Source organism: Thrips palmi, unplaced genomic scaffold, assembly GCF_012932325.1.
Source record: "Thrips palmi isolate BJ-2018 unplaced genomic scaffold, TpBJ-2018v1 HiC_scaffold_2, whole genome shotgun sequence".
Taxonomy (NCBI): domain Eukaryota; kingdom Metazoa; phylum Arthropoda; class Insecta; order Thysanoptera; family Thripidae; genus Thrips; species Thrips palmi.
Window position 1 is genome coordinate 12,032,850 of NW_023144629.1, and position 16,112 is coordinate 12,048,961.

The following is a 16,112-nucleotide window of genomic DNA, read 5'->3' on the forward strand; positions in this document are numbered from 1 at the left end:
TTGACACAGGGCGTGGTAAGAATTTGAGTTTTAAACACTGATATTAAATGAACCATAATACATTTAATAACAAATAAATACTACATTTACAAAAGATAATCTGTTGTCAATCACCAGTTAGACATGAAACATTTCTAGTTACTGAGAAAACCTACAAATCATGTTACAAAATATTTAATCAGTCGTGAGGAATGAAACGCAAAAGTCTGCGTTACTTTCGGTCTGTTTACGAATCCATAATGCGTATAGCTTGCATTAAGGCATGAGCGATGTTCTGAAGAGCGCAGATACCGAACACGAATCCGTATGTCACGCGGATTCACGTGAGTGGAACTAATACAGCGTTTCAACACTTTCCCTAGCACAAGTCCCGGATGTACACTTTTCCGTATCCTTTCTTCTTGGCGGCTGTGTTTTGACAATCCTTTGGAGAGAGAGAGAGAGACGAATTAGTTTGAGATAGGAAAGGCCCTAAACAGCTTTTATATGACTAAACTGAATAATAATGCGAGTTAATAGTTAAAAAAAAATAAGAACAAGATCTAAATGTGACATTTATGTTGAAACCGTTCAGTACATGATCATCACGAAACATTTAGAGTCCATCTCGAACGTCGCTGTACCGTTCCATCAACATCTCTTTCAGCTTCCCAATGCAAAACGTTTTCCCAGGTCAGTGGCCTAAAACAGCTTCTGAAAATTATTATACTTTTATTCCTGAAACGTCGTAATCATACAGTATGACAGCACACTGTTAAAAGAAACTGTCGGAAAACAGCACATTTACCAACGAGTGATTTGCTTTTAAGCAGCACGTGTCATCGGAACTTAAAACAGCACAAATGCTGTTAGGAAACAGCAAGTTTCATCATTGGAGAAAACAACAAATATAGTCGATTTCCAATGCTGGAAAACAGAACATCTTGTTTGTAAAATTAATGATATATGTTGTTTTGGAACGGTATCCTGTCATTTAAAAACAACACCATTCAATTGAAGATTTGCCGGAGCATTTTGCAGCTCACGGCTCAAATCAAACTCCAACTATGTCAAAATAAATTCTGTTGTTTCTGAACAGCATTTGTGTTGTAAAGTTTTTTAGCAACACTTCCAATTTTTAAACAGCGGTGAACTGTCCAAGAACTGCACGAACTGTTACAAAACAAATGTCTTGTTTGAGCCGTCAGGAAACTCCTATTTCCTTTTTGTGAATAACAGAGAGACCGCGTTGAAGAACAGTGCTGTTTGTAAACAGAAAAGAGCGTTTCTGAATGACTGCTAGTATTGGATAAGACTATTAGGACCCTCGACATTTTTTTTGTAAATGTATAACAACTTCTTTGTTTGAAAACAGAAAAGTGTTGTTTATGAACAGGTTGGTGCCATTTGGAAATAGTAATTCTGTTACACAACAACTTATTGTCAGAGATCAGATACAGAGAGCCATCATCCCTTTTTACAATACTGCTGTTGGATAACGACTCAGTGTCCAACAATATGCCGTTCTTCTACAACAAGTGTTGCTAAAAAACTTAACAGGATATATGCTGTTAATTAACAGCATCTTTTCTATCAGTGCAAGCTAAATGGCTAAAAAAGGCTAACGGTTTAAAGTGTGCCGGAAGACAGGCACCAGCGGCCAAAATTCAAGACGCGTTTTGAGCTACTGAGTCGCTGAATGGGACTCGAACCGAGTGTGTGACCCCACCAATGGATTTCTCGTTCGGCGAGCCATCCATTTGTGGGGTCACGTTTGGTTTGACTTCGATTGGGGCACTACACTGTTAAAAAATGGTTGTATAGAAACAATCAGATGAGTGAAAATTTAGTCGTTCCAAAACAAAGAATTTTATCATGAACCAAAGCGAAAGAAATGTTGTTGAATCTTGTAAGCGACAATTTGTCGTTGAAGAACAAAATTCTTGTTATCATCCTTAACGATACTATTTGTATGGAAACAAAATCTTTTGCAATTATCTGCTCAATCAAAGCAAATTATGACTAATCATCTATTGGCCTTCTTTAGTCATAGCAACATTACTTTTATTTAAAAAAGAACTAGGCAAAATAAATTTAGCGACAAAAGTACTCCATGAATACTTGTCCCAGACATTACAAAATCTTTTCTGACTTACAACACTTGTCGTAGACCAACAACATTTGTTGTTGGTCAACGACTTGTATTTGAAAGTAGACTGCTAACGTGTTATTACAAGTTAGTCGTTGTGAAATTATCCTTTAGTTCCAGTTCGAGTTTGGTTAAACAAGCTATTCGTTCCACAACAAATCTTGTCGCTAAAAAAATTAGCGATAAATGTGTCGCTAAGTTACGACAAAATTTTTGTCAGTGTACTCCATAATACCATCGAAATTCGTCAAAATATCTATAAGGTACAGTGAATTCTCAATGGAACATATGGAACATTTTCACCATAATATGGAGAATCTTCACTGTACAACATTGTGCCGTTACCTGGCAGTAGTGGTCGCAAGGGTGCGGCACTACGAGCGTGTCCTTGAGGCGCACCTTCCCGGCGAGACGGCCGCTGCCCTGCGTTTCCAAGCACCTTCCCAGCACGATGACGTGGAGCTCCGGGTAGTCGTCCATGACGCGGCGCAGCAGCTGCAGCCAACGAGGGTCGCAGAGGAGCTCCGACTTCTTGGGGTCGCCCAGCATCAGGATGTGCAGCGAGGCCGGCAGCCGCGCGACGGGCTCGGCGCTGCAACTGGACAAGAGGAAAAAAACTTCAAACAGCACAAAATTTTGATTCAAAGTTTTACATTTGCATTAATGTTGATCAACATGTCTTTTGGATGAATTTCAATGAAATGCAGCTGAATTCCCAATAATTTCGATACGAATTACACTTTCATCCAAGTTGGATTTTTAAGAAACCTTGCAAAAAAAAATTACAAATTGTGCCTCAATTTTAGTGCAAAACAGTTTTGGTTGTTTTTCCTTGCAACGGGAGTTAAGGAGAGGAAACTACACTCATTCATGAAAAGAAGTAAAAAGAGAAAGTCTAAAATACAAACTCTCGAAAATAAATCCCGAAGGACTACCTGAAAATTAAATGGATGACATGCACTAAAGTGGGGAAGTTTTGGCAAAGTTCTGATCCGACCTCTAAGTTTGGCAGCCAAAATTAAATCTCCACCAAATCTGGTACTAAATGTAAAGGACATTCTTCAGAAGGCCCTGACAAAGTTTCCAAGATAGTGCACTGTTACACTACTACACTGTTAATGTACTTTCTTAATCCATAATCCCTTACTATTGCCGTCGTGCAGCTGTACAATCAAGTAGATAAATGAAGGACAATAATTGCGCTCGGATGTTAACAAAATATAACCTGATCTACGTGCGAACTTGAACACCACTTGCACCTTCATCAATGCGGCTACAGATATGGACAAGAAGTGCATTAACACAGCGGGCGGACATAGGACCACTATAGGACTCTAACATGATGGGCCTGTGCCGTGCACTCTAAATGTTGTATTTACAGTGAAGATTCTGTGTATTATGGTGAAAATTATGGTGCAGCTGACTTCATAACATACCATTGAGAATTCACTGTACCTTATAGATATTTCGACGAATTTTGTTCGTAATATGGAGCAAATCTCCACCATAACATGTTGATGCAGCCATTCACCGTAAGACATTTACAGTGTGGCAACTCACCCGTCCACCGTCCTGGGGAGCAGGGCGTGCAGCGGGAAGGCGCTGGGCTCCACGTCCAGCTGCAGCGTCCTGACGCAGCTCAGCGGCGTCAGCAGGTCCTTGAGCGCGCCGGGTCCGCGGCCCGGGTCGGCCAGGGCGGCGCACAGGCCGCGCACGTGGACCCACAGCAAGGAGGCGCCGAACGCGGCCACGAGGCCCAGGAAGGACTCGCTCTCGACCACGTCCACGAAGTCTGCGGACAAGCGCACCGTCCACGCTCAGACCCATGTGGACTTTTTCTCTCTTGCTTATAGCGGTTTTTGAGGAAACGTAAAATGTAGACACTAAATGTCATGGGACTTTTGTTGTCCTACGGTTTAAGCAATTTTAAGCACATCCGGTGGTGATGCAATTTTGTGTCCGCCAGGCGGGACAAATTGTCCAGTGAAAGTACAAGTTGCAGCTGGCGCCGGACAAAATGTGTCACCAGACGGGGACAAAATTGTATCAGCGTCGGATGTGCTTAAAACTGCATAAACCGTCGGACAAAAAAAGTCCCATGACATTTAGTGTGTACTATTTCCTTCTTAACTATGCACAATTTTGATCGTTTTAGGGATATAATTGTCAATAGAGCATACACACTAAATGTCATGGGACTTTTTTTTGTCCTACAGTTTATGCAATTTTAAGCACATCCGGTGGTGATGCAATTTTGTGTCCGCCAGGCGGGACAAATTGTCTTTTGAAAGTACAAGTTGCAGCTGGCGCCGGACAAAATGTGTCACCAGACGGGAACAAAATTGTATCAGCGTCGGATGTGCTTAGAATTGCATAAACCGTGGGACAAAAAAAGTCCCATGACATTTAGTGTGTATAGAAATTGAAAAGTACATAGCAAATGACATTAAGTCCGGTTTAATGGACTTTAAATATTACACAACGAACAAAATAGTGAATAGCCAAAGAGAAAATAGTACATATTACGTTTGCACAAAAACCTTTATGGCAAAAGATAAAAAGTCAATACGAGTCTCAGAGTGTCAGGCATTCACCTCCACAAGGAGTTCTTGAAAACACCAAATGTACCAGCGAGTGGAAACTACTTTTCCGAAACGGGCGTGCAGGCGTTTTGTTATCCATTAACATCGGCCGAACCAAGCGAGCTAGGTAAAATCTGCTTACATTTTCGGAATCAGCACAAAATTTGACAGGGAATAGGGTACTTTCTAGATGGCGAAACCAAAATTATCATGGTTATTTTGAAGCCTAAAAACGAAAATGTTTCAGAAAGACCAAAAATCCCATGTCTCGTCGAGTAACATTTTCGACTTGAAAACGTTAATGTGAACGAACGGGGTGTCGTATCACAAATCTGAGACCAGATTTGAAATCCTCAAAAAAATTGCCAATGTATAGGCTATATAGATGGAGTAGGTAGCCACTCCTTCTTACGGCAACGATCCCCGAAAATGGTCGGTACTTGAGCCACGCAAATGTTTGTTGTAAACACGTAATCGACTGAAATTCACCGACAGTTATCAGGATGAAATCTGAAAATTCACAAGAACGCATATAGCCTATATCATGGTAAAAGACTGGAGGATTCCAAATCTGTTTTCGGATTTGTGATACGACGCTCCGTTCGCCCACATTAACGTTTCCAAATCAGTCATTTTGAGCAAACCGCGACAGTGCGAGACATGGGATCAGGGCCATATTTCGCAACACATTTGTTTTTAGGCTTCAAAATAACTATGATCATTTTGCTTTCGCCATCTAGAAAGTACCCTATTCCCTGCCAAATTTTGTGATGATTCCGAAAATGTAAGCAGATTTTACCTAGCTCGCTTGGTTCGGCCGATGTTAATGGATAACAAAACGCCTGCACGCCCGTTTCGGAAAAGTAGTTTCCACCCGCTGAATGTACACACTAAATGTCATGGGACTTTTTTTGTCCCACGATTTATGCAATTTTAAGCACATCCGACGCTGATACAATTTTGTAGCCGTCTGGAGACACATTTTGTACGACGCCTGCTGCAAATTGTACTTTCACCAGACAATTTGTCCCGCCTGGCGGACACAAAAAGTCCCAAGACATTTAGTGTGTATTGGTCTCACAGACATTGTGAACTTTTTCGCACCGATTTGTTGGCAGAATCGCACAATTTTAACGAAAAGCATGTGTGGAGTCGCCGCCGAGTGAAGAACAAAAGTAATCGAAAGGCCAGGAACCGCCAGGACCGTGCCTACTGGTTTCCGGCTCTTTGATGACTTTTGTTCTTCACTCGGCGACGACTGAAAGGGTCTATTGAGGACTATTGTGTAGTGTGCAAACCAAGCGACAGAGTTTCACTCCTGCAATCTTCGTTAGAGGGCCCGCCCAGTGATAACGTCACACTGTTAAAAATAGTCGTAAATTTACGACATTTTGTAGATCAATTATGTCGTTTTAAAACGACATATTGTGTTACGACTCAAGTCGTAAATATACGACTTGAGTCGTAAATTTACGACAAATTTGTCGCTAATTTTGATAGCGAGACGTTCCGTTTTGAAACGAATTACGTCGTAAATTTACAACTTAATCGTTAGTTTACGAACGATCGTAATTTATCTATTGAGTATGTCGTGCAGTTATGACTTCAGTCGTACATTTACGAATCTTGTCGTAAATTTGTGTAAAGAATCGTAAATGAACGACACAAATCGTAAATAAGCGAGCAAAATTGCAACTTTTCATCTACTTTTCGGGGATTTCAGATTTCAAAATATGTAATCGCGATTACGACATTGTCGTAGAGAAATGATTATTTTGTCGTTCAGTTACGACCAAATAGTTTCAGAACGATTCTTGTCGCTACCAAAATTAGCGACGTTTTTGTCGCTAATTTACGACAAAATTTCTGACAGTGCACGCACTTTGGGACACTTTTTCCCTACCCCTACCCCCCCCCCCCCCCGCCCTTTTCCTGCAACGCAGCCTACGTAAGTCTAGAACATTGCGCCAAATTTCTCAAGGAAAGACCTAATTGTCTGTACTCCAGAAACATACTCTTATATTAGGGTTCACTGTAACGTTACGCTGCCCCCCCCCCCCACAAAAGTAGATAAATACCTGGTGATACCGTGATGTCGATGCGCCTCAGGGATCGCCGCAAATTGGGCATGGCAAGCAGAATCCTGAGAACGTAGCGAGACCTCGCTTCGTTCCGCTTCTGCGAATGCAGGAACAGGTACGTGAGGCAACCCATGGGCTGCAAGACTTGCAGCAAGCTGGGCAACAGGACCGCCTTCAGATTTCGCAAACGCGTTGGCTTGCAGTCCAGCAACGCCTGTTGGTCCTGGGAAACATGAACGACAAAATGAACACAAGTAAAATCGATGAATGAAAGAGTCTGAGCATATTAAAATCTAGGCAGAAAATCACTATGAGAACTGCGGATTGAATCTGGTAAGTATCATCTTTTAGTGATTTGGATTTACGATGGATCTTGTTTTGCCTTCTTTGAGCTACTTTCGGTGGACATGTCAAACTCAAACTCAAACAATGCACTACTGACTCTTTGCGACTCCTCAATAAATAAACAAACCACAAGGTTGGATCACATTAAAGGAAAAGATGCATTTTTTTCCGGTCAGAAAACGTCAGCACACGGATATCACTGTTTCAGTTTTCGGCTAACCAAATTACCGTCATTAGAGAAAAAAATGTTCTGAGTGTGAGTTAGACAAAAAGACTCTTAATCAGTGTACTTTCCCCGGACTGGGTCCGTTGAAATCGGCATCTCACTGCACTGTGAACGAAAAATCCCATAGATTATACTTACATTCCAGGAACGTGACATCACGTTGAAACGACTGAGACATGTCACGTTCCTAATCCTATCAGCATTGTGTCACATTCGTTTGGATTGTGAATCAGCAAATAAATCAGCTCATTCGCCACTTTCAACCGAATGTGACACAATGCTCCTTAGAACGTGACATAATTTTGTCACATTCGTTCACGTCCCGTTTCTGGAATAAGAGTGCACACTGTAAAAAACTCCGTACTTTTGTACGGAAATACTACAGAAAATATAGTACGGAGAAAGGTACGGAACGTCCGTACTTGCTCCATATGAACCCATGTATGCATGAACGGGTACGCAAAAAAAAAGGTACGGAAGTTCCGTAGTTAGCAAGTAGGGACGGTCCCGGCAAATTATTGACCAGACATGTTCCGTGTCTGCACACTAAATGTCATGGGACTTTTTTTGTCCCACGGTTTATGCAGTTTTAAGCACATCCGACGCTGATACAATTTTGTTCCCGTCTGGTGACACATTTTGTCCGGCGCCAGCTGCAACTTGTACTTTCACTAGACAATTTGTCCCGCTTGGCGGACACAAAATTGCATCACCACCGGATGTGCTTAAAACTGCATAAACCGTAGGACAAAAAAAGTCCCATGACATTTAGTGTGTGGCCTACTTTTTTGCCACAGTGCAGTAAGTTACCTCTGGTCCGATTTGGAGTTTGGTGATGCGGTCGCGGTTCACTCGCAGCAAAGAACTGATCGGACGGCACAGTTGTCCCGACATCGCTTCGTCACATGACAGCATGACTTCGTGCGTGAGACTTCCCTGTGGCCAGACGAACGTGGTCCCCAGCAAGTTGCTGTTTCTGCGACATAAGAGAGAAGAAGATCATTCTGCGTCCGAGTTTCACAGTGCGTCTCGAAGCTGCCCCATTGCTACACCGGGACCTGATCGTTCAGCCACCGTCAACAACATACGAGCAGGCTAAGCAAGGAATGTTAGCCAGGTTGCACTCTCAACCTTTTACTGACTATTTCTCATCAGCAGACGCCTTTCTCTAAGCAACCATAACACCAAGCATTTCGTTCTTAAATACTTGAAAATTTCTTTGTAGTTTACTTAGAAAACGGTTAAGTCAGAACAGTAATTAGCAATTGCTCAATAATACTGACAAAAAATACTAGGTGTATGGATACTTACAGAAGTGCGACAGCTAATGAGAAGTATTCAGTAAAAGACCGAGAGTGAGCTTAGTCTCAAGACTAAATTCTTGTTGACTTCTTAAATGCATAATAATTATGCACTTTTTAAGCGTAGTTGAGCTACACAGATACGTACGTATGAATGGCACTATGAACATTTTGGGCGGGAAGATGCATAAAAAGTACACAGTGATGCATAATATTGTACACACCTTACGCACGTGTCTGTGCATGCATCATTATGCATAAAGTCCACAAGAATTTGGTGAGTGCAACCCACTGACCCGACTCCTCGCCTTACCTCTTCAAAGTGATTTGCAAGGAACAGATGGACTTCTTGTTGGCGATCGTTTCCCAAAGAACCAGAGCCTCCACCTTGGAAACCGAGTGGCGACTTTCATTGAGATGCAGGGACGTGACCCCGTCTTTTAGGAGGTGTCGCAGGCAGAGCAGGACCATCAGCGACGACCCGGTCCAAACCGACAGCTTTTCACCGTTGTCCTGAAAAACAAGAACGTTGAGGTTAATGAGACGGACATGAAGTCATGAAACGCACGACTTTGCACAGTGGGGCAGAAGAACGCTGCACAGTGGTTTAAAATCCTGTTTTAGGGGGAATAAATCGTTTTTTCAAAAGTGTCGCAGGGGGCATTCTGGGGGGTGGGAAAGGAACTATAATACTCTAATACAATATAAAATGACGTTTATAGATTTTTATATGACGCTGGGAGCCACTGGGAAGGGTTTGATTTTAGTCTTTTGTATTTTGGTCAAATTCATCTAATTTTCTTAGATGTTCCCTACCCTTATTTTTCCTATCAGAGCGATGCTACTGGTATGCTGGCGTGTTTTTCTTTTCGTATCATCATTAATCAAAGGATAGCAGCACACAGGGCAACATTTCGTTCGCGGTTTAGCTCACGGTGGCGGGTTTTTGCTACAAATGCGTTCAACACATTAAAAAACACACTTTTGGAGTTTCGGACATCGATGGGGCCCGATGGGGCGGAGTTATTGGTGCGAGGCGCTTCCCTTACATGTATATTAAGATGCCCCGATGATAACTTTTCCGCACTCGTCCGCAACACGAAACGCAAGGGGATCAACACTACAAAAACGTGCCAAATTGACTAGTTTTGGGGCTATTGGCTTCTGGTGTACACCATTCAAAATGAAAAAAACATAAGTGGGATTGTTTTTCTTTTCAAATATTTTGTTTTTCTTAGTAACAAAATGATTTAATGCGGCTCAGAAGTTAAAACTAAGTATTTTGAGCATTTTTTAGTTTTTCTTTTTTTGTCAATTCTGTCATTTTTCTTCTAATTTTGCTATTTTTCTCATTATTTCAGCATTGTAAATCCAATATTTATCGGACCGCCTTTTCCTTTGAACCAGTCTTTGCCTATTGCCTACCGATGATTCAGTTCAATTCTGGTAGCATTTGGTCGCACGGGACGCTTGCTAGGACTTATTCCCCCGAAAATAGCATTTTAAACCACTGTGCGCTGGAGGCGGCCAAAATTCTACACGCCTTGTGGGCTCTAGAGTCGCTAATTGGGACTCAAACCGAGCGTGTGACCCTACCAATAGATTGCTCTCCGAAAGAGGAATCAATAGACCTTTCCAGGATAAGCTCTTAGGTCAAAAACCCGAATCTTTGCGCCGCCACACTTAAAGATCCAGCTTATTTGCGGCGAAACGGAGTTGAACAGAATGTTAACTTGAGTACCAATAACACTGAGTTCAGCCCCATTTTGCTCCTAACAAGTTGGTTCTTGAAGTGTGGCGGCGCAAAGTTTAGGTTATCGCACGAGAAGCTTAGCCTGGAAAGGTCAATTGGTGGGGTCACACTTCGGTTGTTTAGCGACTCAGGAGCCCAAAACCCGTCAAGAGTTCTGGTCGCCTCTACCAGTCTCCTAGCCCACTAGCCTACAAAGCGTTGGTCCAGGCTCTGACTTCAATATCCCTTCAAATTAAAACAGAAATAAAAACGTGTTGATAAAAAAAAAACGGGTTAAAGGAAGGTGGCTACGGGGACTGAACTCACCAAGAATTGGACGCGGGAGATGTAGCTGGAGGTGGCAATGGACAGCTTGGTGTAGCGGACCACGCCGTGCTCGCGCCGGAGCAGTTTGATCACCCGGTAGTCGTGGGCATCGCTGTCGTAGTCGAACTCGTACGGCACCGACCGGCAGCGCCACACCCCCCGGGAACTGCAGAGGTCTCGCCACCGCGAGCACACCTGGAGCGTCATCAGGCCACACTCCAAATGTCTCTGTACCTTCACGGTAAAAACGGTTCCTGGTTTTCCCAGGAACCCCCTAGGGAAACGCCCGAAATCGCCTATGTCTTTAAAATAGGCTATCTGAGAAATCCAGGAATTGTTTTTACCCTGTTCATTGCCCAAAACTAATAATTATTGTCGTATTCGTGCACATGTGAGCGATGTACAATTTTATAAATAAATTAGGGACACTATTAACGGGTTGTGCTGCAGTTAATACAAAAAAGTATCTAATTTATGTCAAAATTTGTACATGGCAATATTTATCGACAAAAAGTCCACAAGAATTTTGAGTGTACAAAGCACAGCAATTCTAAGAAGTCCCAAGAAAGTGACGTACAATCAATAAGCTCACACGAAGATCCATGCTTCGCACTCTGTACAAGGTGTACTTGCAAGTACACTCTCAAAGAAGTATCTGTCAAGTACGCATCTTTGGAAGTGAGTACGTCAATAGTTGCGTACTTGGACAAGCATATGCCCAAGCCGAAAAGGCACTCACCTGCGATGCTGTTATAAGGCTGTTTACATCCAAGAAGGAGAACACCAATTCAAGGGACGGGTCGCTCAGATCATTTATCTGGGTCGCGGGTTCCAGCTGCAAGTGAAAAGCAAAATCATTGCAATGCAAGCATCCTTGGTAAGGAAGACAACCAGTATCGTTGTATTTTCTACGATCCTCATACACTTTTTTTCACAGTTTTCGTTGTGTATACTTATAAATACTTATGTTGTACTATTCACACTTCTTTTTTTTGCACAGTGTTATCGTTAAATGGCTAATGGAGTACGTACCTCAATGACCTCTGGGGGCGGTTCCTGTTCCGCAGCCAGCCTCATCAACTTCGCTCGTCGCCGAGTCAGCATTGCGGCGAAGAAGAGCACCGACCCACGAAGACGGCGGCAGTTAGTCGATGGAGCGACGAACTTGGGCAGGGCCCGGCTGTAGGTTGTCTAGTGGAGGGCTGAAACACGCCGCAGCGAAATCGCTGAAAATGGGTAGATTGGCGAACTGTTCGGTACAAATTCCTTGCATGAAGAATTAAACGTTTACCATCAGGTTGAAGTCTTGAGTGTCATTTTTGATAATGCGACACTATTTATTGAAATAATATCAGAATTCAATGAAGCACTGCACTTGCTTCCAAAGCTCTCACCCAGGGCGTGCTAACGTATAAAGAATCACTTTAACTGTTACGATAATGCTTTTTGAACGGTTCGCGGAATTGCAGTGACATTGGTTTCACAGTGCAAGTTGCATCTACACTGTAAGACCCAAAGTATTCACACCAGAAGATATGCCCTAAAATAATGCTCGTCAAAAATTCTTAGTGAACAGTTTGTTACGGAGGCAATATAGAGTACTCCAATGAATCTTGAAACGGAAGGAGATCAAAAGTAAGTCCTGAAAATACCGTCAGCGCCCCACCACCCCAAGTATGCGCAGACGTTACCCCACCACCCGGTGCGCATGCCCAGAAGTTGCTTTTAAGGCTTACTTTTGTCCTTCTTCTTCTGTTTCTTGATTCATTGGAGTACCCTGTTGGAGCACTAACAGTGGTTTGATCAATCAGCGTCAAACGACAGCTAACAAGTGGTGGAACCTGAGCCTCTCCGCGAATCTCAAACTCTTAGCGATTACTCGCATCGTTCACATTTCCTCCGAGCTAGTAGTGAGCTGGTGAGTGGCACATTGTGGCACATGACCTAGCGTAACGTCACAACCCGGGCACTTTTATTTTCAACCCTCTTCACTGACTGCCTCTCACAACCAGCCTCAAGCTAATACCAAAAGCAATGTCTTCAAAACAGAAAAGAGCTCTTCGACGCAGAAGTGCTTTTTTAAAAAAAATTGAAACTTTACGTTACATTTTGCAGAAAGGGTTGTCCAAAATTACAGGTCTTAATAAGCCACTGAGCACACTCCGTTTACAAAATCAAGAATCGAAAACCTATTAACGCATCCAGGCTTCAACACTTAACTAAAAGAAATGCCTCAGGAGGATAAGAGTGTAGTAGGCGCACGATACAATCCTGACAGTATGAGAATGTGTGAAAGGTGCTCCAAAAGGGGTACTCTAATGAATCTTGAAACGGAAGAAGAAAAGTAAGCCCTAAAAACAGCTTCTGCGCATGCGCAGAATCCGTTTATTGAAGGCTTACTTTTATATTCTTCTTCCGTTTCAAGATTCATTGGAGTACCCTATTGGATGCTGAACTAAAACATGAGGGAGAAAAGACAGCACTGATATTTTTACACTGTGGCAAAAAGGTACGGAAAATCCTGTTAATTTTTTTGCCAGGATTCTCCGTAGCCCTCTTATCAATATTCTCCGTAGGCTCTTACAGTATTCTCCGTAGGGCCGCACAGTATTCTCTGTAAATCCGCACAGTCTTCTCCGTAGGACCTCGAAGACTGTATAGTCCTACGGAGATCACTGTGCGGTCCTACGGAGAATACTGTGCGGTCCTACAGAAAATACTGTAAGAGCCTACGGAGAATATTGATAAGGGGCCTACGGAGAATTACCACAAGCTGTTTACAGAATTTTCCGTAGCTTTTTGCCACAGTGTAATGTGATAAGTTTCAAACAATTTGCTGCGTTAAAAAGGCTAATGCGATTCCTTTAAATTATTGCATCTGTGGCAGCAATAAAAAATCATCGCATTAAAAATGAAATAAGTCTCTTAGGTTTTGGCCGGTCAGGGCCCAGATTATCACAAGTTTTGGTGTGATAAAATGAGAACTACGCTAATAGATCGATAAATGCGCTGATGCAAACACAATAATTAATGCACTTATAATGCATTAATTTTTTCATAGGGCTACCAATGCAATACAAATGTCATTGATTTATAAATTTGTTCGTTGTTTATCTTGGAAAATCGGTGAGTCTGAGAATCTTGGAAAATCAGTGAGTCTGAGAAATTTACGCCCTGCGGAACAGTTGGATCGAAGGTGATCCAGCCAGGAAACGATTGTCAAAGCAAAAAGAGAAGTCGCCCACTCCGCGCGATAGACGCTGCCAGCAATAGCCTAATCAGCGAACTGGAGTCAGTCTTCCTCAAACCGCGCGAGGCGAGGAAGCGAATAGATTTCTCGCCCAGTCCCCGCGCAACTGCGGGTGAGTTCGAGATAAACGTGAAAAGTGAATTGTGAATTTTGCCGCGTCCTGAGCTGCGCCGCGCTGTGCAGTGCTTCTCAAGTGTTCTCGCTGACTCAGCGGTGTCATTGGATTTTTTTTTCGTGAGTATACGGTCGGTGGCGGACCAAGAATGTATGCGGGGGTATACGGCGTATACGCATCAATCAATTAATTTACATCAAAGACCAAAAGAATTTCGTAGAAACAGAAGCAGTTGTTTTTCTCGGGGGAGGTTGGGAGGCACTTATGTGTTTGATAAGCCATTTCCTGACGTACTGATCTGGCCGGACTTGCGCTAGTGGTGGGCCATTTATATTGAAAAACATCAGGCTGGAAAGGTGCGGTACCGAGGGGGTATGCGCTCTCTGAACCTGTGTACCGACTATTACGCTATTACGCTCCATTACGCCACAAATTAATCGGAATCTAGCTAAAAACGGCCTAAAACACACCAAAATTGATAAAATTTTGTCAATTTCGGCTATTACGCGACTATTACGCGTATTATTACGCGTGCTATTACAGATAGAGTGAACCGACTATTACGCGAGTGCATACCCCCTCGTGCGGTACGGTTAGCCGAGTCCTAAGATCAGTGCAGATGAGATTCACGATGGAGAATCCCCTCTCGCACTCAGCTGAGCTTACGGGAAACTTATCAGCCAACCTTTTCAGAGGACGAAGCCGTGTGTTGGTCGCCCTGGCCTGAAATTAATGCCCCGCCGTATACCCGGGAACTTAGCGTATACTCTTACATGCGGAACTGTGTATACGGTGGCCTTAAAAAAAATGGACAGTCTACGCCGTATACCCCCGTATACGCCCAATGACACCACTGCGCTGACTGGCAGCCGCGTCTTCGTGTTCTCAAATGCCCTCGGTCAAATTTCCTATGAATCACTGTTTACATTGTGCAAACTTGTTGTCATTTCACGACTGTTGGACAGGCAGCATATTGGACATCAAGAAGGGCAATAGCGACTGAAAATGAGAGAATATAACTCTGTGTAAGCGGCAGAACTGTGACGCAGGCGCTCACGAATTTCGCATACGTGGTTCTTGTTGATGTTTTCCCGACTTCCGATCGAGCTCTAATTCGGAGCCTCTAACCTTATGCTTAAAAATAATATCAAATTTCGTAAGAAATAAATGACGCACTGTATTTTATGTAGGAAAATGAATAAAATGAACAAAGTTATGCACAATATTTTTACACACCTTACGCACGTATCTATCAGTGCATGCATACACTCTTAAAACCTTACGAAGTATTTTGAGCATACATATAACAAACTAATATACTTTGTTATACGAAGAACTAGTTTGTAAATTACGAGGTATTTTCTTTGTAAGCTTACGTATGCTCAAAATACTTTGTTACACAAACTGCTTTTCTTTGAAAGGCCCAAAATAGTTTGTAAGGTTTTCTCTGTGTAGTTAAGCTTAAAAAGTGCATAATGCATTATAAAAGTCTACCAGAGTTGTGTACCTCCTCATTTAGCAGTGTTTGGCGCGCCTGGCGGGCTGCGCTCTGACGTGTGATGGCCGAGCGGCCTGGCCTACCCGGGTGGCCTTGAAGCGTGGAGTCCCCGAAAATGGTCGCGTCAAAGGAGGCGGCAGCTGGGAAGTGTGTCGCTTTGTTCCATTCACAGTGTAGGGTAAGGTGCCCAGTGATGGCCACTTTTAGCGCACTGATGCGCCTTTAACCCCTTTACTAAGTGTCCCGCACGTCGTACCGGTATGAAAATTTCCAGGAACATACAAGAAGGATAGAGTAAACGTTCCCAAGGTTAGAAACCATCAAAATAAAATTTATTCTTTGAGAAAAAATAAACCAAAATATCAGTACAGTTTGCCCAGTGATGGCCACCTTTTGCCCAGTGATAGCCAGGGTCCCGGCCCAGTGATGGCCACATTAGGGTTTGAGCGTCTTGTTTTCGTTTTTGACAGTTATTGAACCCAATTTCGGCTGGTTTGTACCGTGTTCAAAGCTAGAGGGGTCGCTGT

The 16,112-nt window shown here is 43.0% G+C and overlaps 3 protein-coding genes across 20 annotated transcripts in view; 1 reads left to right on the plus strand and 2 right to left on the minus strand.

Annotated features, from left to right (window-relative positions):
• LOC117646926 overlaps positions 1-11,249 on the minus strand; it is a 47,235-nt gene extending 35,986 nt beyond the window's left edge. Inside the window, exon 1 of the mRNA XM_034388308.1 lies at positions 11,231-11,249. The gene's annotated coding sequence lies outside the window, so the exon portion shown is untranslated. The remainder of the gene's footprint in view (positions 1-11,230) is intronic.
• Positions 44-16,112, minus strand: part of LOC117646912 — a 26,338-nt gene continuing 10,269 nt past the window's right edge. For 2 of the 17 annotated variants that reach the window (XM_034388247.1, XM_034388238.1), the window contains exons 2-10: positions 11,755-11,924; positions 11,462-11,557; positions 10,723-10,917; positions 8,977-9,176; positions 8,173-8,338; positions 6,789-7,014; positions 3,689-3,920; positions 2,474-2,726; positions 44-424 (exon numbers count right to left, since the gene is read on the minus strand). In XM_034388247.1, the coding sequence (XP_034244138.1) occupies positions 359-424; positions 2,474-2,726; positions 3,689-3,920; positions 6,789-7,014; positions 8,173-8,338; positions 8,977-9,176; positions 10,723-10,917; positions 11,462-11,557; positions 11,755-11,826 (1,506 nt within the window). In that variant the 5' untranslated portion in view covers positions 11,827-11,924 and the 3' untranslated portion in view covers positions 44-358. Of the gene's footprint in view, positions 425-2,473; positions 2,727-3,688; positions 3,921-6,788; positions 7,015-8,172; positions 8,339-8,976; positions 9,177-10,722; positions 10,918-11,461; positions 11,558-11,754; positions 11,949-12,013; positions 12,369-12,458; positions 12,693-12,748; positions 12,961-13,306; positions 13,326-13,789; positions 13,815-13,893; positions 13,913-13,967; positions 13,990-15,013; positions 15,033-15,594; positions 15,726-16,112 lie in introns of those variants that run through there. The other 15 variants (XM_034388235.1, XM_034388234.1, XM_034388242.1 and 12 more) reach the window with 15 other exon arrangements.
• The window catches only part of LOC117646914 (lipase 3-like), a 10,499-nt gene continuing 8,458 nt past the window's right edge, over positions 14,072-16,112 (plus strand). The window contains exon 1 of one of the 2 annotated variants that reach the window (XM_034388261.1): positions 14,072-14,206. The gene's annotated coding sequence lies outside the window, so the exon portion shown is untranslated. Of the gene's footprint in view, positions 14,207-15,653; positions 15,764-16,112 lie in introns of those variants that run through there. The other variant, XM_034388262.1, reaches the window with a different exon arrangement.